Source organism: Hemicordylus capensis, chromosome 5 (genome assembly GCF_027244095.1).
Source record: "Hemicordylus capensis ecotype Gifberg chromosome 5, rHemCap1.1.pri, whole genome shotgun sequence".
Lineage (NCBI taxonomy): Eukaryota > Metazoa > Chordata > Lepidosauria > Squamata > Cordylidae > Hemicordylus > Hemicordylus capensis.
This window is the reverse complement of record NC_069661.1, coordinates 2024779-2046963: the sequence shown is the minus strand read 5'-3', so window position 1 is coordinate 2046963 and position 22185 is coordinate 2024779. Positions and strand designations below refer to the sequence as shown.

The window sequence follows — 22185 nt, the reverse complement described above, 5'->3', positions numbered from 1 at the left end:
GATTAGAAAGACACACACAGTGTCATACAGTGCTACTTGAAGGACCTGGAAATGCTAAAGAGAAGCAAGGATCCGGATGAGATGAAATGTTACTCATCATGTTTTGATCTAGCTTGCAAAGTGGTCACAACGATTATCCTCAACTGGACTTCTTCACACAGAAGGTGGTAATTGGCAAACAACAATCAAGCAAAACCAGCCCATGGCGGCGGCGGCGGCGGCGGTGGCGGCGTGTTCCCCAACCCCTCCTAAGGTTTGAGATCCCCTCCCATCCCTGAGCGGCAAAGGCCCCCCGGGTGCAGGTGGAAGCACACCATCCTCCGTCATGGCCGTTTTGATGAGACTGACAGCAGCAGAGGGTGACCAAGCACAATATCCGGTTTATGGAAGACGAGCAACATTGCACATTTGCAGCTCAGCTGAGATTCATTATGCACGGAGCATTACTCTGACCTCTTAATAAAAGCAGGCTCACAGTCTTAAGATTTGGGAAATAGGTGGAGACTGTGTCTGCAACAGTAATGTCTACAAATATGGGATTTTTTGAAGTGAGTTCAATATGACATGCCTGAGTGTAAAATTACACCAGCTAGGCTGGCATAGCCAACCTGACCACACGAGTAACCCAAGTGGTGGCTTGTGGGGCAGGTGTGTGTGTGTGTGTCACAGTCTTTTTAGGGGGCAAATTAACCATTGCAACCTCCGTCCTGTTCCAAGACATCTCGCTGCTATGCCAAATGACCTGAGAGGTGCTGAATGTAAGGAACAGAGGCTGCCAAGATCAATCCTTGATTGGATTGTATGCAGCCCACCACCCCCCCCCCCCCCGTGTTCTGAGAGTTCTGCCCCAGCATCCTTTGCAACACTGTCTGCAAGGGATTCTATGGGGTGGCTGGCTGGAGGGACCGAATGGCATAGCCCAGGACTGCAATGCCCTCCTTGCAACGGACTGGCTAAGTATGAGACCTCCCAATTTTAATTTTCCGCACATTTAAAAAGAGAAGGGTGTGTGGTTTTGAAACCTCTTGGAATATGTCCGTTCGTTTGAAGAATCCATTCCAGATACATAGCAAGAGTCTAAATGTAATCAATGTGCTATCTAAGTCTGATGCATACTGGCTAATCATTTGGTCTTTGCTCTGCACTGGGAACTTTTGTTCTTTGATTGGGACAAAATCTCCTTGGGGAGATTTTTTAAAACCCTAGCAATCGGAAACAAAACCAGGAATGGCACACCACCAGTCTCCGATCTGCTCAGAAGTCAGCCTGACTGGGCTCAGCAGCAGGACTCCCGAGCAGGTGAGTTCAGAATGGGAGCCGAAGCGGTGTGTGGTGGCGGTGATGGACGTGGACGGAAAGATTTGGAACTGGAGGGCTCTGGAGGAAGAAGCCGCCTGATGCTCTTTGCGGCTGGGGGTCCCAGGATAAGGGGTCATGACTGAAACACAAAGGGGGCTCAGCAGACCTCCGCAGGCACTCTGGAGCACGCCTCATGTGCACGCCAGAAAGAAAGAAGAGCTCCCTCCGTCCCAACAGGGACTGAACGGCCCAGCTATAAACGTCCAACTAAGCCGTGGAGTGGAATGAAAACAGGATATTTCAAGCATTACGGTTTTCCTTAGGCAGAAAATTCCTGCCCTGGCGTCTCGGCAGCCCGACGCGCAGAACACTCCAGGTATGTGTGACACCCAGCATTTGCTGGGAACTCAGAGGCCGCTGCTTGTTTAGACTTTCCTGGGGTCGGGAGGGGGAGGGAGGGAGGGGGAAAGGGGAGACCTCGTGGTGACCTTGGGGCGGAGAGTGGATTTTAGATCCAAACTGGCACCAAGCAAATCCCGGCTGCTGCAGTTGCCAGATACAATCTCCTCGCAAATATTCAGCCCAGTTCTATACTATATTGGAGCAAAGGAAATGTCGTTAAGTAAAAACATCAAACAAAAGTCAACACAAGTCCCGTTAACTTGATCAGCTGCCCTCAGACAACAGCTCCTGAACTCACTTCAACCTCCGATTTGTTTATGCACCCAAGGGGTGGGGGGATCCAGGCTGGAGTGTGAGTGGAGAAGAAAGCAGCAGCCCGTGGCAAGGTCAGGAGTCCCTGACTCGCCTCTCCCTCCTCTTGGGATAAATGATCAGGTGAACAACAGCTAGGCTGTTATCACTAGTGGGTGGAGTTAGCCATTTCCAAGAGAAACTCTTTCCGAGCAAATGAGCCTGTCTGGCATCCGGGAAGTCCCTGCTGCACACGAGAAAGCAACCTCTGGATCCTAAATGAGCCCACAGTTGGCAACAAACAGACAATGAGCCAAGAATGCAATGCTGCAGCACAAGAGACTAACACAATTCTGAAATGTACTAAACCGCCATACTCTAGACTCAGAAAATCATAATAATGCCCAGTAATGGCAAGACAGCATTTGGACGGCTGTGCTCACTGTGGGGCTCAGCTTCCCAGAAAACCACACCCATGGCTGGAGTGCAGAAAACCTTGAGAGCCCTTTCTGAGGCTGCTTTGGAGTAGCACCGCGGCCCCCACCCACCCAGCCCCGTGCGAGAGATTTGCTCCATGCTGGAGCACAGGCCAGAGCTCCGAACGGGGGGGCTGGGGGGGGGGGCAAGTGCCTGAGATCCACGCAACGGAGGAGGGTCCCTTTTCAGCGGGCTCAGAAGTGGGGGGAGGCCTCCTTGTGTGCCTCGGAGCGATGTCCCCTGAGAGGAGCCGGGCTCGGGGTGCACAGCCGCCACAGCCACCCCGCCCTCCCACACAGGCTGCTCCTCCCCGGCCTGGAGTGCCGAGACTTGCTGGAGGCAACAGGAGAGCCGGCTGGATAGTCCAGTGGCCCGGCCCCTCTCACGTGCCTGCCTGGGGGCCAGTGCTCACCGGGCAGGAGGAGTCAGCCTTGGACCTGCCAGGCCGCCCAGAGGCGGGCAGAAAAGACTCCTCCGTGGCCATGCACTGGGCCCTGGGCTGAGAGAAGGCAAACGCCCCGCTGGTTCAGCTGCCGCTCTGTGCCGCCGAATGTCCAAAAACGGAGGGGACGGATCTGGGCCACAGAACGGGGAGGGACTCTGAAATGGCCTGGCTCAGGAGGTGGAATATCCTCTCAAGCCAAAGAAGATTCAGCAGCCAAAGGGGGTCAGGGAGGGTCCTTGGGAGGTGAGAGTGCAGGTGGCGACCTAGGACAGGGAGTCCCCGGTGCAGGAGAACTGCCAGGCCAGCTCTCGGACACCCCCCCCCTCAAAGTCCTTCTAGGTCAGTTCTTCCGTTCCCAGAGCGGGCAGCCAGAGAGCCTGGAGAAGGCGTCCCGCCAGGACCGGGAGGAAGCACAGAAGAAGAGGAGGCAGCACTGACCGAGGAAACAGGTGCGCCTGCAGAGAAGGCGGCTGGGCCTCCCCCCCCCCCCCCCGCCAAATGCTGTGCAAAAAAGGAGCAGAGTTCTGCCAACCGGGGCCTCTGCCCACAACTGCATAACTTCTTCTGCCCCTCCGCGATGGGTGGGGAGGTCTGAAAGGTGCGTGCACAGCCAGCTCCCCTTCTGGCCAGACGGCCGCTCTAGCCCCAAGCAAGTGGCCAGCGGCCTCCAGGGGAAGGAGCTGCTCGAGGACGCAGAGGGCGGCAGGGTCAGCACTCCGACCCCAGCCAAGCGCGGCTCTCAGGGGAGGCCCCAGCAGACACCTGCTGCAGGTGTGAAACACACACCTGGCCTCAACCATCTGGAAAGACCATCAAGGAGGGGAAGCCAAGCAGAGGCATCCGGCAAACACCTTGTCGTCGGAGGGAAAGGGATCCAGCCGCGGCCCATGGTGTGCAGCTGAGCTTTGCTGAAAGGGAGCGGCCTCCCGAAAGCACAGGAGGGGAACAGGAGGGGGCTGCCGGAAGGCCCTGGGGCCGCTGCCTCCTTCTCTTGGCCCGTCCTCCTTTTGCAGCAAACCCTTCCCAGAACGAGCTCAGCCACCCTTGCCCACCTCTGCTCCTTTGATTCACCAGGCATCTCACACACACACACACACACACACACACAGAGCCTTCTGCGTCCCTGATGGGCATCATGCCTATCAACGTGTCAAAGCTCCGGGTTTTCTGGAGTGTGCAGCCCAACTTTTGTTAATACTCAAAAATGGTTGTTTACGTATTTTAATTGGTTTTCAGTGGTTCTGAATTGTTTTTAAATTGTTTGTGTATTGTTTTAAGCAGTGTGTTTTAAAGGGGGTTCCTTTTTATGCTTTTTAAACCTGTTGTGCACCGCCCAGAGCCTTTGGATGGGGCAGTCTAGAAATGTAATAAAGAAACAATCAACAAAGAACTTGGTTGGGCTTGCTGGGTGGCAGGCTAGATAGGCACAAGGCAGCTGCCTTGCTGTGCCAGGTTAGCCCTTTGGTTCCTCTAGCTCAGTAGCTCTCCAGGGTATGGGCGCACAGCACACGCACAATTTCATCACATTCAAGGGGAAATAGGGTTCACAGTGATGGCTCTAGAAAGCCTCCATGCGCAGGGGCAGTCTACCACTGAATGCCTGCTGATAAGGAGCAACGTCAGGGGGTGTCTGTTGCCTTCCTAGCTGGCTTGTGGCCTTCCTGGAGGCCCCTGGCTGCCTGTGAGAGGAACGACTGGAAGGGCTCTTCCAGAGAGGAGGCCCTGGGCTCAAGACCCCCTGGGAACCTCCCCCTCTCACAGGGCTGTCTTGTCCCCTAATCTCAGATGCTTGGAGGCCGGCTGCGAAGTCAGGGCATTCAGCACATGCTCAGAGGCCTGTTGATCACCAGTGCTGGGGCTGACACAGCCTGAGAGACTGCCATTGTTCGAGCCATGCAGCACCATCGAGGAAAGCTGGGCCCCACATCTGGATAACTGGCAGAGAACACCCAGATCTATGCGCTTTCATGACTGCCTCCCCCACGGAGCCTTCTGGGAGGAGAGGAAACCTCTTTCTGTTGCAGAGGCCAGACGGGAAAATGTCTCGCTGTACCTGAAAGCAGCTGGCCATGTGACCCTTGGCACAGGCCTGAAGGGGGAACTCGAGGGAGTTCCAATGGAAGGGTTCTTCAACACCACCGTGTTGCCTGCCTGCCTGCCGCCGCCTTCCAATGAGTACACCCTTTTTCCAGCCCTCCTCGGGACAACAAGCCTTCCACTTTCCAAGAGTCCAGGGCAGGATTCCAGCCGGAGGCCACCGGGTCATCTCTCCAGGTCTGCAGCCTTCGCCTCCCCGCCCCCCTCAAGACTCTTCAGACAGGGTCTCATTCAGAGAGGCAAGGGACGGGCAGAAGGCACCCAAAGGCTAGCGGGATGCCACAGAGGCCTGCTGCAGCTACTGGCCTGCAGATTGATCCAGCGGAGCGGGGGGGGGAGCACTCAGCGGTGCATCAGCAGCTCCCCAACAGCATTTCTCTGACGGGAAAGAGAGACTGCAGCAGCAGCAGCAGCAGCCGGGAGGGGGGGGCACCAACCGAGGCACAGCTGCCTCTGGTTCGCTGCAACTCCAGTTGCGTCAGGGAGAGCTGTGTTACCTGCAGGCTGGCCACCCATCATCAGGTACAGCTGCGCAGTTAACCATGCTGACGAAAGGCCAGCTTGCAGGCAACACAGCTTCCGTTAACCTCTCTTTCCCAGAGTGCTGGAAGGCTAGGGGGGCATTTCCAGCCTGTGGCTCTGCTTTCAAACTCCAGATGGGAAGTTCTCCTGCACCAGCCTATAAATGGGCTCTTTTTGTTTTCATGGTGCTTGCCCAGGAAAACGGTGCCAATTGGTAAAGTTACCTGCCCTAGGTCTTGAGGACAGCGTGGGCTACATGTTGAACTAACGGTAAGTGCAGTTACCTGTGCAGCCCAGCGAGACCAGATTCCCTGCTGCAATTGAAACAGCCAACCCCAAGAGACATCTTAAGCGTAATAGCAGCCTGCCATCAGTCTGGGGTTCTTCTGTTTTAAAGTGAGACAATCAGGAAATCTTTCAGCGTTTCCCCTCCGTTCACTATAACTTCTGTTACCATTTTCTACACAGTCTGATCTTAAATCGCCCTCATATCAGTCCTGTGACCGTCTCCAATATGCCCATTTTACAGATAAAGGAAAATGAGGGTGGTTCAACAATCAAACCGCCCTTCAGCTTAATTTAGACAAAATGGTAGATCTACTGGTTGGGAGCAAGAGTGCCCCATTCTAAGGAGCGGGAGGGGGTTGGCACCAAAGAAGGCACAGCTGCTTCTGCTTCCTGAAGCACCATCTGCTCCTCTCTCTCCCACCCCAATGTTAATGAGAGCTGCACTGCCTACAGGCTGGCCATTCATCAGGTAGAGCTGTGCAAACTGGCACTGGGTCTTAGTCCTGCCTGCCTGCCCGCAGCACACCAGACAACCCTGGGGCTCCCCAGTCAAGTGAGCTGCAGTGCACAGGCTGCCACTGCAGCCTGCAGAGACCCTTTTCGGCCGGTGGTGGTGCCAAGGAAGATGTGAGCTGGGAAGAACTGCCTGCCTGCCTGCCTGCACAGAGCAGCCCTCGCCTCCCCCTAAAAGCCAGGCAGGTGAGCCCAAGTGGGGACCTCCTCTTCGGGCAGTCTGGTTCCTCCAGACACACTTTTTGCCCCTCTCAGCATTTGCAGGAGGTGGTCCATCAGGGATGGTCCATCGGATGGGCCCCCATCCAACTCCCTTAAAAGAGGCAAGGCAAGAGAGAGGCTGCCTGTGTCTTCTCCAGCACGGATCTGCCCAATCACACAGAGCTGGATACTGTTTCGAACAGCCAGAAAGGCCCACAGGAGCGCAGTGAAGAAGCAGAGGAGAGGAGAGCTGGTCTGGTGGTAGCCAGCATGACTTGTCCCCCTAGCTAAGCAGGGTCCACCCTGGTTGCATATGAATGGGGGACTAGAAGTGTGAGTGCTGCAAGATCTACAAGATCTTCCCCTCAGGGGATGGAGCCGCTCTGGGAAGAGCAGAAGGTTTCAAGCTCTCTCCCTGGCTTCTCCAAGATAGGACAAGATTATTATTTTTTTAATAGGACAAGATTTTTTTATTGAACCAACAAACTACCAAAGCATACAGTAGGTTACCGAGAAAGATTCCTGCCTGCCACCTTGGAGAAGCCGCTGCCAGTCTGTGAAGACAATACTGAGCTAGATAGACCAAGGGTCTGACTCAGTATATGGCAGTTTCCTATGTTCCTAAGCAGACGCTCCCTCACAATTTACCCTGCTCCCTCCCTAGTGATTTTCTTCTCTCTGCGGAGAGAGCGCAGGGGACACCTCTTTCGCCTCCGCTGTGCGCCGTCACGTCTGCAAAGGGCACGCACCACCACACGCGTCTCCGAGGAGCGGCTCAACGGCCAGGCGAGCATTGCCCTTTTAAGGCCGGAGTCAATAGCGCGCCGGTATCCAGGTTACTACAGGTCAGCCTCCACACGTGCCGCCGCGAGGCTGGGGGCGCCCGGGCTCTGCAGACCTGCCGCGTGGGCGGGGCGCGCCAGGCAGCCCCCCCCCCGCCGCCCCCAGCACGGAATGCGAGCCGCCAGGAAGACATCATAAAGCCATTAGGCGCTTGGACGGATCCCCGCCGGGAGCGGAGACAGCCTCGCCGCGGGGATCGGCTGGGGAGGGTCCGGGGTCCCCCGGCTTGTTGCGTGGCTGTGCGGGGCTGCGCAGCCCCTCGACGGGCTGGCGCGCAGCAGAGCCTGTCCCGCCTGCTGCGGAGGCGGGGGCGCTTCTGCGGGGAGCCTTGCGGGAGCCTCCCAAGCGCGCGTCTTGCCCCGGCCTGGAGACCTGCGTGCCGGCCGCGACCTGCTGCTGCGGCGGGGCTCGTCCGGACGCAGCAGGTCCCCTCTCTCCCTGCTGCTCCGCACCATAGTGCTGGCCTTGAAGGCCGGGCTGAAGCTGGCTCTGAACGGCATTTCCTCCTCAGGAGCCGAAGAGGGCACGGACGGGGCCGGGGACAGACGCCGGCGAGGGTTCCCCGGAACGTCGCGCGCGCCAGCGGCAGAGCGCCGGGAGCTGAAGCGGCCGCACATCGGGCCCTTGGCGCGCGCCTGGCGTCTCGAGGAAATGGCAGCGCCGACGGGCGGGAAGGCAGCCGTCGGTCCTTTCCCGGCCCTCCCGGTGGGCGCCGACGCACCATCGCCCCTTTAAATTCCTCAAAGGCCGCGGCCGCTGCTCTCGCCGTGCCCAAAACTTCGCCGCAGCTGCAGTCGAGACACAGCGGCGGAGCGGACGGAGGCAGCCACGTGGGAGATTTCCCTGCGCTGCAGCCCTCATAGGGCTCCCCTCGGGCGGGCAGTAGCGCCCAGGCGGCCCTAACAAGAGGAGGACCCGCTCTCTGCAGGTGGGAGGTTAGGCACGGACCTGGGGGTGACTTTTCGAACAAGGAATTCTCTGCCACAAGTTGTGACAGCTTTAAGAAGGGCTTAGATAAATTCAAGGAGAACAGGCCTGTCAGTGGCTACTAGTCTGAGGGCTCTAAGCCATCTCCAGGCTCAGAGGCAAGAGGCCTCTAAATACCAGTTCCAGGGGAGCAACAGCAGGAGGGAGGGCAGGCCCTCACCTCTCGCTTGTAGGCTTCCCAGAGGCATCTGGTGGACCACTGTGTGAAACAGGATGCTGGACTAGAGAGACCTTAGAACTGATCCAGGCGCGCTCATCCTATATTCCTATGCCCACTCATGATGTCCCACTCGTGATGTCCATCCCCATGATGTCCCCCAAGAGAAAAGAGGTCCCCTTCTACATTTCCAGAATGGCTTGGCCTAGAGGTCTGAAATTTGGCACAGAGAACATAAGAGCAGCCCTGCTGGATCAGGCCCAAGAAAGCCCATCTAGTCCAGCCTCCTGTTTCCCACAGTGGCCCACCAGATGCCTCTGGGGAGCCCACAGGCAAGAGGGATGTGCATGCCCTCCCTCCTGTTGTTGCTCCTCTGCAACTGGGATTGAGAGGCTTGGTCTATTGATGGGCCATTGGTAGCCCTGTAGCACAAGATGTCGGGGCTCTTTTATTTCAAAGAAATCAGTCAATCCTTTGATCATTAGTGAATTTTTGTCTACTGCAGAGAAGCTGCCAGAAACCGTTATCTCAGTCCATGAAAGTGGAACTAACTGTTACATAGGAAGCTGCCATATACTGAGTCCACCCTAGGTCCATCTTGTTCAGTATTGTCTACACACAGACTGGCGGCGGCTTCTCCAAGGTTGCAGGCAGCAGAAATCTCTCTCAGCCCTCTCTTGGAGATGCTACCAGGGAGGGAATTGAAACCTTCTGCTCTTCCCAGAGCAGCCCCATCCCCTGAGGGGAATATCTTCCAGTGCTCATGCTTCTAGTCTCCCATTCATATGTAACCAGGGTGGACCCTGCTTAGCTAAGGGGACAAGTCATGTTTGCCACCACAAGATGAGCTCTCTTCCCTTTGAACAAACTTTTTAAACAAATGCACTACGCTCAAGTTGGTTTGTGTTCCAAAGGGTCTGCATGAAAACTGTGAAGCAAGAGGCATGCATTGTGGTTTTATTTTCCTTCCTAATGCACTATATGTCCAAGTTGGTTTTGTGCTTGAACTGTGGAGCAAGGGACACTGTTGTGTCCCAGTTAATTTGTGAATGTCAAGGATCTGTGTGAAACTATGAGGGCTTGCGTAGCCTCCCCCCCGCCCCCGCTTTTTTTGGCAAATGCACTCTGCCCAAACAAAAGAAATACGAAGCCGCATAGGACAAGCAAGAACAAAATTTAACCAAATCAAGATCTTCCTCTGTGAGAGTAAACAAGATTTGCAACTCAGAATCAGAATGATGAAAGCTACATCTGGTCTCTTCTCCTGTATGAAACCCGGACCATCAAGAAAGAAGCACATACGAAACTGGAAGCCTTTGAGATGTGGGGTGTCGGAAGAATATTCAAGATTAAACGGACCAACAGAACAACAAATTAAGAAGCACTTTGAAAAGCAAAGGCACATAAAGAATACAGACAATCCAGAGGCGTAAACTGGAGTATTGTGGACGTATCCTCAGAGGAGTAAAATATCAAATACCACAACTAACGCTAGAAGGAAAGCCAGCAGGAAAAAGATCGAGAGGAAGGGATGGATGGATGACCTGAAAGAATGGCTAGAAATGGACACAGAGGATATCATCCACGATTCTAGGGACCGCACTCTATGGCTTTTGCTGGCTGCCAGCCTCCCAGAAGGCACATGGAGAGAGAGAGTGTGTGTGTCTGGCCTAGATCTGTGGGTTTGTGGTGAATGATCAAGAAGATGTTTGGATCCTCTGTGAGTTGTGTAGCCCTCCCACCCCGATGCACTCTGGCTCAGACCTGGGGGTGAACATCTGAGCAGCTCTGAGGGGAACTGGGCTTGCCTGCTTCTCCCCCACACAGCTCTCCACCGAAGGAGGGATGCGGATTATGTATGCCGGAAGCTGCCTTCTACTGAGTCTGTTCCTTGGTCCGTCTAGCCCAGACTTGTCTACACTGACTGGCAGTGGCTCTCCAGAGTTTCAGACTCGGGGGTCTTGCCTGGGACCTTCTGCATGCATGCAGCTCCCACCAACTCCCTTGAGGACAGCGCTCTTGCTCAGACGCAGACACCGGAGTCCCAACCCCTGCCCTTCTCTCTTACCTTTCTCTTGTGCCTGTGGATGTCTCCGATGGAGTTGGCCACCGTGTGTGGGCCAAGCAGCATCCGGGTGCTTCGGGGCCACTCTGTGCTCACCAAGCTGTGCTCACCCATCAAGATCTTGCGCACGTTCTCGGCTCCCGTGACCCGAATCAAGGGGCGCCCCAGCAAGTGGGTCTTGAAGACATTCCCATATTTCTCTCTCCTAGAGGACTGGAAACAGGAACCCTAAAACATGCACAATGGGAAGGGCGTGAGCTCTTCTGGGGACATACCAGCCCACTCCTGGTGCCTCACACCCCAAGGCACACCTTGTGCTCCCCCCCCCCCCCACACACACACCAGCTCCCACTCTCTGGGTCCCCCCCTTGCACACATTAGGATGCTAAAGTGTCAAGAGTATGCTGGGCTGCAGTTCAACGGCACGTAGCCAGGACTCAGGCCTGGAATATTTGGCATGATAACAGTATCTGAACATGTGCAGAGTGTCTTTCTCCCAGCCCTGAGTAGCTGCAGCCAGGCCTCTAAAATCACAAAGGGGGGACACACACCCCAGCCAACTAGTCCACTTCCCAAAGGCAGGGTGGCTAAAAAGCAAGAAAGGGGTGGCAATCTTGATTTGTTTTGGGTGGTCCCGTCTGCCTCGGTTTGGCATCATGGCCTCAGCAGCTGATGCCTTGCTGACTCTTATGGCCCCTCTTCCTAGCCCACCAAGGCCACAATCCGTCGTCATCCGAAGCCGAGCTCACTCAAGAGCTGCAGCTCCACTCTGCCTCCCCATCCGCCTCCACACTCTGCATCATCAGCATTGAGCCTGAGCCGGGGTTGGGGCGCTTTTGGACCCTGCCCACCATGAGAGGGAAGTGCAGGAGTTGGGGATGTGGGAGCTAAGGGGGCACCCCCTCATCCACCCCCTGGCTGGGATGCTTCAAAGGCAAAGAGCCGTTTTCCTTCTGAGAAGCGCTGGGCATGTTGCAGGGTTAGAGATGCTTGGGAAATGGAGGTGGGGGTTGCAGTTGACCCAAGAGAGAGGCGGGGAGGGAGGAGGAGGAGGAGGAGAACCCCAGCAAGGCCTACATTTGTCAGCCTGGGCGGGTGCTGCAGGCATAGTGGGAGGGTGGCACCACTAACCTACCTCACAGGGTTGTTGTGAGGAGAAACTTAAGTATGTGGTACACCACTCTGGGCTCCTTGGAGGAAGAGCGGGATAGAAAATGCAAAAATAAATAAATCCAAGCATCTCCATTTGAGGAGGGATTCCACCCCAGCAGTGTCCTCTCTCTCATTTTTTTCATCTATGTGCGGAATGAATTTTGTTCTGGGCAGCAGCATCAAGGCAGTATGTGCACACGTATATTCAGAGTGGGATCTTCCTGATTCAACCTGAGTGGTTGAATCCGTTAAAATTAACTGAGTGGACATCAAAAAATCTGTGAGCGGATGGATGCATGTGCACACACCTTCGAGGGAACACTTGGCCCAGTGGCCTGGAGACCCACATTCAGATCCCAGAGTGCAGCCATGATGGGGCAGGACCCTGGTAGCCCTCCGTCCTTAATCCATGTAACAAAGAAGCCGTTCTGGTGTCGTGGCTGGAGTGTTGAACTTAAGGCCAGGGAGACCCGAGTTCAAATCCCTGTTCAGCCATGAAACTCACTGGGTGACTCTGGGCCAGTCACGTATCTCTCAGCCTAACCTACCTCACAGGTGGTTGTGAGGATAAACATCACCATTTAGACCGCTCTGGGCTCCCTGGAGGAAGAGTGGGATAGAAATGTGGGAAATAGGCCCCATGTGCCCCAATAGCCCCCCTCCCTATTACAAGAGAAGACCAAAAGCTCCAGCAGGCTCACAGGTGGTGCACGTGATGGGGGCAAGGACTTCTTCACAATATCCAGAGTCCATCTCCCAGCTCTCCTAGAACAGGGGACCAACCCCAGATGGGATTGGACTATTACTCCCATCACCCTCAGCCACAGCGGCCTTTAGCCCAGATGTTGTAGGTCTACAGCTGGACTCGATGACCTTTGACCATTGTGGCTGGGGGATGATAGAGTCGTAGTGCCCAACCTGGCTACCCCTGCATAGAGTTTGGGGGGGATGACCCTTCCTGCTCCCGAAGGCTTACAGCAGAAACGGCCACAATTCCTCATCCACCAAATAGCTCAGCTCTCTAGCTCTGTTTAGACATTACACTGCACACATACACAGATGCCTGTACACATGGATGAGTTTGGGTGTGCCTGTGAAGCCTGCATTCATTTGGAAGAGAACCTAGGCACAGTTGCCCCACACCAAACACAACATATAGATGAGAAGTGGATTACTGGACATAGCCCTATTCGCATGCTGTGTCTAATGCAGGTACAATCTGGGTCAGTTCAAATGATACCAGCTTCAGCACACGTGAAGTGTGTGTGCATGCGCATGGAGAGTGTGCCCATAGTGATGGCCTGACACATTCCTGGTGCATCTCTTGCTCATGTGTGGGGGCTGCCCATGTGCTTCAAATACTTGCTTGGAGGGTGTGATTAGGGGCCACATGGGACATGCCAAGAGGGAGCTGGGACATCCATGGAGGGTTTCCCAACAGGCGCAAAACACGCCCTCTCCTTCTTCATGGGTGGTGCCACCAGTATCATCTGAACCAGCCCTCTGTGGACAGAGTATGCGCAAATAGTTTTGCACACGTGTATAGTTATCCACACATTATGCTCAACACATGCAGAAACATCCATCCTACCTGTACCAGGTTCACTTTTAAAATGAGCACATGCGCAGTTCTTCACATAAACACATGTGCATATGTAGAGACAGCCTGTCTGAAGAGGGCAAATACATACAGATCTGCACAGGTGTGGGAAATGACATGTGCCTAAGGCTCCTCAGTGGGATGGTTGTGAGAACAAACGATAGGAGGGCTTGATCAACACTAACGAGTTGCCTATAATTTCCAAAGAGAGAGGAGCTCAAGCCCGGCCTGCAAAAGTACAAGGAGGGAAGTTGGTTGGGGTTATGACCTGGTGAGGTAGAAAAAGACTCTGCACATGCTCAGAGGCACAATTTGCTATTGTGCCACACACTCTGGGGCTGAGCCTTAGCACCAACCAGAGGGGTCCTTCCAGGGCCAGGGCCTGACCCCCCCCCCCACCCCCCACGAGCCCTACAAAAAGTCCCATGCACCTCCCAGGAGGCAGAGAGACCATCCATGCAGTGGCAATGTCTCCCAGGGTGTGCACAGAACCATTTCCCTCTGGACTGGGCTCCATGTTTCTTGACCGGAATGACAGAACTGAGGCAGGGCGGGGTGGAGGGGATGTCCAGGGTCCATTTGTCTATTTGGAGAAGGGCACGGCAAGTTCCCCCTCCTGGATGGTCTCCCCCCCCCCGCGCACTGGTCCCCCTCAGCCCTGCAATGCTGTGGCTGCCAGCCGGCCTTTGAGCAGCTGCTGCCTCTGCTCCCTGGGCTTCCTCCTCACACACAGGGAGGGTTGTTCACGCAGGAGCTCACCCCATCACTGCCCCCCAGCAGGAGAAGAGCCTTCCAGGCAGGATGGATCTCGTTGCCCAAGCATGTCTCCCTGCCCCCCAAGAAGAGAATCCCCCCACTCCTTTTTGCTTACAGCCCCTTCAAGCTCTTCTTTAACAACAACCCCCCCCCCAGCATTTTGCAGGGGCTGGCGCGCGGGGGGGGGCGGACGAAGGACTGCTTTACAGTCCTCCAATTACCTTTGGCTAAGTCAATGGAGAGAGTTTGGGACTTTTAATAACTTCCCCACATGCTGCTGGGAGGGAAGGCGGGAGCAAGAAAGCAAGCGGGGTGGGCACCCCTCCCGGGCTCCTTCCCCCTCCCCACCTGCCCCCCTTCTTAAAGAACCCTTGCAAGAGCATCGCGGGGCGGGGAGGGGGGCTTTCCTTCCTGTCAGGTATCCCTCAAGCATAGCCGCGTCTAAGGGGGGGGGAGCTGCTGCCGAGTCTTTGGGGCAGGTGGGGGGAGGGGAGGGGTATTTTGGAAAGGAAAAAAAAACCCACAAAAGCACAGTTGTGAAGTTCAGATGTTCAGGTGACCCTGTTTCTTGATCTACGTAAATATAATTAAAGTCCTTTTTGTGGCATTAATAAAGGGTTATTTGTACAACATTTCCATCGCTGCACAAAGGCCACCTTTATGTGGCAAAGAGTTTTCGAGCCGAGTCCAATTTATACAATTTTTTTTTTTTTTAAATTTTTGTATTTTTAGCCCTGGACTCTGTTTGGATGGAGCCTTGTGGAAAAGGGAGAAACCCTTTCTCGGTCCCCCGGTAAAAATCTGATAAATTTCTTTTAAAAATACAGCCCTTTTGAGTGAGGGCTGTTAACCCTTCGCTTGCCGGCAGGGAGCTCCCCCGCCCCCCGCCCGGGCGCCTCCAGTATTAGACAGACTCCTGTTCTGTGCCTGATAATCGGAGTTCTGCTGCTCTTGGAAAACGAAGGGCAGAGCCGAGGAGCCCCCCGCCCCGCGCTCCGGAGAACAAGCCATCTTGTTTTTATTCGGCAAGGTAATTGGGAGCGGGTGAAGAGGCGGCGGCGGCGGCGGAGGAGGAGGCGTTTGCAGACCCGCGCCCTGCTCCGCATCCCGGTGCCGCCGCCGCCGCCGCCAGCCGCCTCCTCCCTCCCTCGCGAGCGTGCACACGCGTCGGGGCTGAGCTCGGAACGGGGGCCTGTCCGGCTCGGGGCGGGCGGGGGCACCCAGGCAAGCCACCAAGCGCCAATCTCTGAGCCGAGACATGATTCGGGGGTGGGTGGGAGGGAGTTGGGCCGGGAGCAGCCGCCGGTGTGCGCTTGGGGAGGGGGCGGGAGAGGAGGGGGGACCCCCCCGCTCCACTTCCCTCCAAGGAGCCTGCCTGCGGGCGCCCTCGGAGGCGGCCGGGAGAGAGAGAAGCCGCCAGCCACGAGGAGGAAAGTACGAGGAGGAGGACTCCTCTTCCATTCCTGGAGCCGCTTCGGCGGTGGCCACAGTCTCGCTCCCTCTCTCTCGCGCGCGCGCACGAAGGAGACCCCCAGCCCGGGGTGGATCGAATTCCACCAGAGGTTGTTCAGCACTTAGAGAGGTTAATCCCGGGTTAATCTCGCGCTTATCCTTACACAAGCGTTCCCCACTGCATGTGCGGGGAGGGACTCAGGCTTGGCGTTGATCATGCATCTAATCGCATCAGTGGAAAGAGCTCGAGATCACTCGTTCGGCTCTCGGGATTAAAGGCCGCCAATTGTTTCAAATTAAGCAGGCGCGGCGCGCTGCCGTCTGACCGCACCCCCGGCGGCGCCCCGCTGCGAGTTTGTGCCAGCTTCGCCGGCCCTGACCTGACCGCCCAGATCCCAAGGCAGACCCGGCATCTTAAAGGGGCGATGCAGGCAGTGGCATGCTTTGCAAAGCAGACTTCTGCAATCAGGGTGGGGTACAGATCAGCCTGGGAAGCCAACTCTGAGCCCCCCTCGGGGTGGGGGGATCCACGGAGCAGGGAGGGGATGGTGTGGAAACAGCGTTTCAGTGTCCTGAAGGTTCAAACAGAGGGCGCAGTTTATTAAACACTTGAGGTGCTTTGCAAGCAGAGCGGGGCGGGGGACTGTTTTTTACACTCCCGGAGACCCTTCAGGAACGAACTTTTACACAGGCCTTTTGCAGTTGCGCCTGCAGCAAGTCGACACACGTTTACCTGGGAAGAAGCCCCACTGAGCAGCACAGCGGGACGCACTTCCGAGTAAAACGCCCTGGGGTCGGGAGGGGCCTTGCCTCGAGATCTTTGCCCCTAGTTCTGCTTGACTGCTCACACACACCCACACCCCTTGAATTAGCCCCCGTGCACACGCGGGAGCCACCATGGCTGCATTCAGTGGGCTCTGCCAACTCGGACCGCGTGGGGGGCGGACTCCCCACCCGCGCCGGAGAGCAGCTGGCCAGGCAGAGGCGGCGGCGGCGGCAGCCTCGGCCCAGAGGGCTGCCACCCTCCTCACACCTCTGTGCAGCGCCAGCAAGCCGCGTGCCTGCCAGGCTCCGGGTGGCGGCGCCCTCCTTCCCAGCAGCAGCAGCAGCAGCAGCAGAGCCCCCTCGCTCTCCTCCCGCTGGAGCGCGCCAGTGCCAGAGCCGCGGGGACGGGGAGGGCAGCGCGCGCGCCTTACCTGCAGCAGCCAGTGGAAGGTCTCTCCGACCAGCGGGAAGCCCATGGAGCCCTTGGGGATGGGCAGTTTGCAGCTCTTGTCGCGAGTGGCGGCCCAGCGAAGCTGCCAGAGCTGCTGCGAGACGGCCAGGAGCAGAGTCAGCGACACCAGGCAGGCCACGAAGGTGGCCAGCGCCGAGACCAGGTCGAAGCTCTGGAAGAGCATCTTGCGCGGCGGCGGCTCCTTTTCCTCCTTCTTCCTCTTGCTGCTGCCGGTGGCGAGGGCGGCCTGCGGGCGGGCGGGTGGGGGGCGTCCCCCGGTGCTCGCCCACTGCGGGCTGAAAGTTGGGGAGGGGGCTTCGAGGGAGGCTGGAGCTGCGGCGGGGTCGTGAAAAAAGCCACCCACCGACGTGGGATGCGGTCTGGACAGCTGGAGCGAGTGTCAAAGTCTTGGCAGTTTGTCCTCCTCGTTTTCTTGGAAAAGCGAAAAGCGCCCCCCGCCCCAAACCTTAGAAAGCAATGCAAACAACAACAAAAAATAAAAGACGGCGCGGGGGCAGAAAATCCCCCCAAAGCAACTCTAATCCCAAAGGCGACTGTTTTAAATTCTCTCTTCTGAACAGGCAAAAAGCAAGATCTACGGAATAAGATTTTTTTTCCACGCAAAACAAAAACAAAGCAGAAGTCACGTAATAATGAGATTTTTGGTTTGCCCCCAAAAGAAAGAAAAAAATAAATAAGGTGAGAGTGTCTGGGAGGAGAAGGGAAAGAAAGCAGCACAAGGGGCATACAACTGAGGAGGACTTTTGCACACACGCACGTCCCTCAAGAGAAGATTTGTCTGTCTTTTTGCTTTTTAAAGAACGCCGCAAACTCTGGAGCGGAGCGTTTTGCGCCGGCAGCAGCTGGCTGGGGTACCGCTCCGTCCAACTTGAGCGCCTCTCTTGAGCGCCTCTGCCGGGGCGGGGGGAGAGCGAGCGAGCGAGCGAGGGGGGACCGAAGGCAGGAAGGGGGGCGCTCCACCACCGCAGTCGTCGCTGCTGCTGCTGCTTACTGCCGCCGCCGCCGCCGCCGGGAGGAGGAGTCGCTCCACTCCGCGCCAGTTTGCGGGGAAAGACCGTCCAGGCGGGTGTTTATATAGAGGCGGCTCAGCCCGCGCTTGGCCGAGCAGCCCCTCCTCCCCTCCCCTTCGGGGCGGAGGCGGGGGGCGAGGCCGGGCCGGGCGCTGGAGCGTGCCAGCCCTGGCCGCGGGCCCGCCGGCGGGCCAGACGCTGCGAGGATCCCCTCCGTCCGCCGCTCGGTCCGGCCGTGGGTGGCTGCGACCTGCAGGAGAGAACGAGAAGCACCGAGAGGCTCCATGAGCGCCGACCCGACGGGGCGCCCCTCACCTGGCACACCGCCGGCCGCTCTGCTCCCGCCTCCGGGCACAGGCGAGTCGCCAGCAGCCACGCAGGACGTGCCGAGCCGCCGGAACTGAGAAGAGCCGCCGCGGTGCCGCCCGCCCGCCCGCTCCGCGCGTCTTCCGAGGGCTTCTCCGCGGCCCGCCAGCCGCCCTCCCGGAGCTCCTGCTGGCGCGCTCCGGCCGGCCCAGGGCCGCGTCCTTACCTGCTGGAGGCCATGCCCGCCGCCGCCTCTGCTTCCAGCCGTCTGGCTCGGAAGCAGCGAGAGGCTCCTTCTCCGTTCCTACCCGGAGGGAGCGGGGCTCGAGGCCGCCGGCGCCTCCCTGGCAGCGGCAGCGCTGCCCACTCAGCCGGCCCTCCGCCCGCCCGACGGACTCCCAACCAGGCGAGCCTTGCTGCAGCAGCCGCAGCTCCGCGCTCGTCGCCCGGCCCTTGTGCGCAGGGCAGGGAACTTCCTCCAGCCCGCGAGCTGGCCGGCCGCCTGGCGAGCCTGTGTGTGGAGACAGCCCGCAAAGGCGCCCTTTCCGCAAGGAAAGGACCGGACCCCCCACCCCGCCGCCGCCGCCGGGGCTTTTCTCTCCGGACCACGTTCTCTAGCACAGCTAGTCTTGGCAACTGGGGCGGCGCGGGAGTCGCCTCGAGAAGAGCGCGCGGCCGCGGTGCCTTAGAAGCTGCGGCCTTAAACCGAGTCCGGTGCCCTCTCCATCTAGCTCGACAGTGTCTACACGGACTGGCAGCACCTTTCCAAGGTTTCAGGCAGGGGTCTCTCCCAGCCCGGAAACTGACGGCTGGGGAGATGCCGAGGACTGAACCCTGCTGGGCCGCATCCGTGTGAAGCGGGGCCTCCCCTCCCCCCAATGGCCAGATACAGCCGTCTCAGTGATGGCCCCCACCCCCGCCCATGCCTCTTCTGCTTGCTCCCCAACACGCAGTAGTAAGCAGTGGGGGGGGGGCACAATTCAGGTTTGGAGAACTCTGGCAGGTGGCAGTTCCTCCTTGAAGGAATGTGTTAACCAGCATAACCATCTCACAATTTCAGCAACTGTCAGAGCAAAACACACACACACACTTTCGGGAGTTGGTAAGTAGAGCTCAGTCGAGTGGGAATGTCTCCTCTGCCGCACTCTTGCACGGCTCCCATGCACTTCCGTGAGGCTTGTGCAGGAGAACTTCCTGCGGCTGGAGTGTGCCCCTCCTTTCCGAAAGCAGCCACTCCCCAGACCCGGCCACGGCCCTTTCAGTGGAGCCCAGAGGAGGCGGGGTGATGGGCTGGCACTGCTGGCCAGGCTCCGCCTCCAGAGGCCAGGCCTGCCTGGGACACCCCCGCCTGGGACCCCTTTGGCTCTGCCTGGAGCTCTGTGCAAGGCCAGCAGGCAGCGCCCGAGTCAGACTGTGGGGCAGGGGTATCGACTTCCTCCTCGTGGGGGTGGCAGGGCTCAATTTCCTGGGGGAGGCAATGCCCCCCTCCCCAGCTGCCCAGGTAGCATCAGCAAGCTCTCCTGCTCGAGTTCATCAGTCAGTTGACCAACACAATGTGGTCTTGTAAGCAGCTCAGCAAGTTCTTCGGAGGCGGCACGCTGCTATTCTCCGATCAGAAGTAGTCGGACAAGGAGGGAAGCTGGTGGCGCTCTCTGCAGGCAGGCGCTCTGCCCGGAGCAGCCCCATTAGCCCCTCAGGGGAAGATCTCCCGGTGCTTACACATGTAGTCTCCCACTCAAATGCAAACCAGGATGGGCCCTGCTTAGCAAAGGAGACCAGTCATGCTGGTAATGCTACCACAAGACCAGCTCTCCTCCCATGCCCCACCCCTGGAAATTGAGAAGTCTACGCCCCCTGCTGTGGGCAGATGCGAGCTCACAGGTGTCTACTGGTGTGCGGGGGGGGGCTTGCTCTGTGGAACCCGCCCCCCCCCCAGGTACAACAGCACTGCTCAGGGAGGCAACTCACTCGCTGCAAGCCCTCCCACGTGGAGTTCAGCGCTGTGCAGGCCTTGGGCCACTCTCAGCCAGGGAGGTGGAAGCCGGAGGTGGCCTTCACTGCATGGCATGGCCACAGTAGGCTGCAGGGAGGGATTTTGCACTCACACACACACCCCGCAGAAGCATCCCTCCCCGCCCCACTTTCCTGGGAGGCCCTTAAAATACAATTACGGGGCGGGCATTTAGTCTCCTGCTGACCTCCCGCGAGAAAGTCGGCACAACAGCTGGGAGCCTGGTCTTGTGGCTTGGATGGCGCTCCGGGGGGAATCCAATCGGCCAGAGGGAGTCTCCCAGAGGGATCTGAACCCACACATGTCTGAGAAGGACAGATGCTCACCACCCGAAGACCGGTGGAGGCAGTAGCAGCAGCACCTGGAGATCAGTGGCATGTGTGAAAGCACCAGGAGCCATCAGACAGCAGAGAGGGACGTTTCTGCCACCTGGCGTGGATGCCCACAGTTTCCCTTTTGCTTTTCAGTGGGGACAGTTCACACTGAGTGACAATCTGTCAAGCATGGTGTGTGTGTGTTTGTGCACCCCCCCCCCACACACACACACACCCCTTAAGCACCCCCTGCTGGGATGCCAATTCACAAGGACTGCAAATTGCACTTTGCCTCCGCATATCTGTTCTGGGCCAGCCCCCTGGGAACTGGCCCAATGGCTTCATTCCGACCAGCCCCCACCTGGCCCCCCCAGCCACTCCTCTGTCTCCCTGGGCAGTGGCACACAAGTCAGCAAATGGCTGGAGTTCAGCTGGCACATGGAGGTTTGGGTCCCCAGATGCCGCTTGGCTACAACTCCCAACATCAATATCCCCACCCGCCCCATGGCCTTTGGGGCCGGCGGGTGATGGGACCTGAGAACCTCTGGAGTCAAAGACGGTCTGCTCACCTTGCAGTGGTGCTGCTGCTGAAATCAGCCCTTAGGAGAAAATGGCCAGTGTTGATTTGACTTGCCTGTTTGGCAGGATGCAGGAGTTGGCAGTCTGGCTGGTCTTCTCCTGCAGCCGCAAAGAAAAAAACAAGAATTTGGAGGAGGAGGAGGAGGAGGAGCAGGGGAAACAGGCGCCAGATGAGATGATCAGCTTGGATGGCTGTAAAAGGGGCTTAGACACATTCACTGAGGACAGGCCTATCAACGGCTACTAGTCTGGTGGCTGTGAGCCACCTCCAGCCTCAGAGGCACGATGCCTCTCCATACCAGTTGCAGGGGAGCCACAGCAGGCGGGAGGGCAGGCACATCCCTCTTGCCTGCGGGCTTCCAGCAGCATCTGGTGGGCCTCTCTGGGAAACCGGAGGCTGGACTAGACGGGCCTCCTTGAGGGGCCGGATCCAGCAGGGCTGTTGATGTTCTTATGAGAGACGGGACTTCTGGTGTGGTATTTCCCATGTTTTCTATTTGCACTTGTCTTCAGGCAAGTGAAGCTTGAAAGTCCACAGCCAGATTCAAACTCAGAGTCAGTGTGGTGCAGTGGTTGGAGCGTTGGATCAGGTCTGGGGGCTAGATCCGAGTTCAAATCCCTATTCAGCCATAAAACTCACTGGGTGACCCTGGACCAGTCATTCTGCCTCAGCCTAACCTACCTCACAAGGTTGTTGTGAGGATAAACATAGCCATGTACTCTGGGCTCCTTGGAGGGAAAGCAGGATATGAATAACAAACCAACCATTGCCCTAACCAGTTTGGGCACTTGCTCGGAAAAGAGTCCAGTGTGTCTTGAAAGGCAACATCACTAATCCAACGAGACCCATCGTGGGGGAGCCAGTTAGATCCTGCTTGTCACTGGTCCTCCTTGTGCTCCAAGTGGCCCGCGCCGCCCCGCACCCTGGCCAGAGCTTGGGGCAATGGATATTGGCCTTTCCGTGAACGTCAGGCATTGTAGGCAGAGGAGGCAGCCGCCTCTGTTCGCGGAGTCTGGCCAGAGGCTGAAGAAGGGCAGCAGAGTCTACCTATTGGGCCTTGCGCCAGGAGACCGTGATCCAAGGAGGGGGAGCTTGCAGAGAACGGCAGGGCTGGCCTCTCGCATCTTGGGCCGCTTCCAGGCAGCTCCCCAACTCTTGCTCTCTTGGGCAAACTCTGACA

The 22185-nt window shown here is 57.5% G+C and overlaps 1 protein-coding gene across 1 annotated transcript in view; it reads right to left on the bottom strand.

The window, feature by feature from the left end:
• The window catches only part of LOC128327687 (cytochrome P450 26B1), a 34353-nt gene extending 16350 nt beyond the window's left edge, over nucleotides 1-18003 (bottom strand). Inside the window, exons 1-2 of the mRNA XM_053256767.1 lie at nucleotides 16744-18003; nucleotides 10591-10815 (exon numbers count right to left, since the gene is read on the bottom strand). Coding sequence (XP_053112742.1) covers nucleotides 10591-10815; nucleotides 16744-16947 — 429 coding nt within the window. The 5' untranslated portion in view covers nucleotides 16948-18003. The remainder of the gene's footprint in view (nucleotides 1-10590; nucleotides 10816-16743) is intronic.
• Between the last annotated feature and the right edge of the window lie 4182 nt (nucleotides 18004-22185).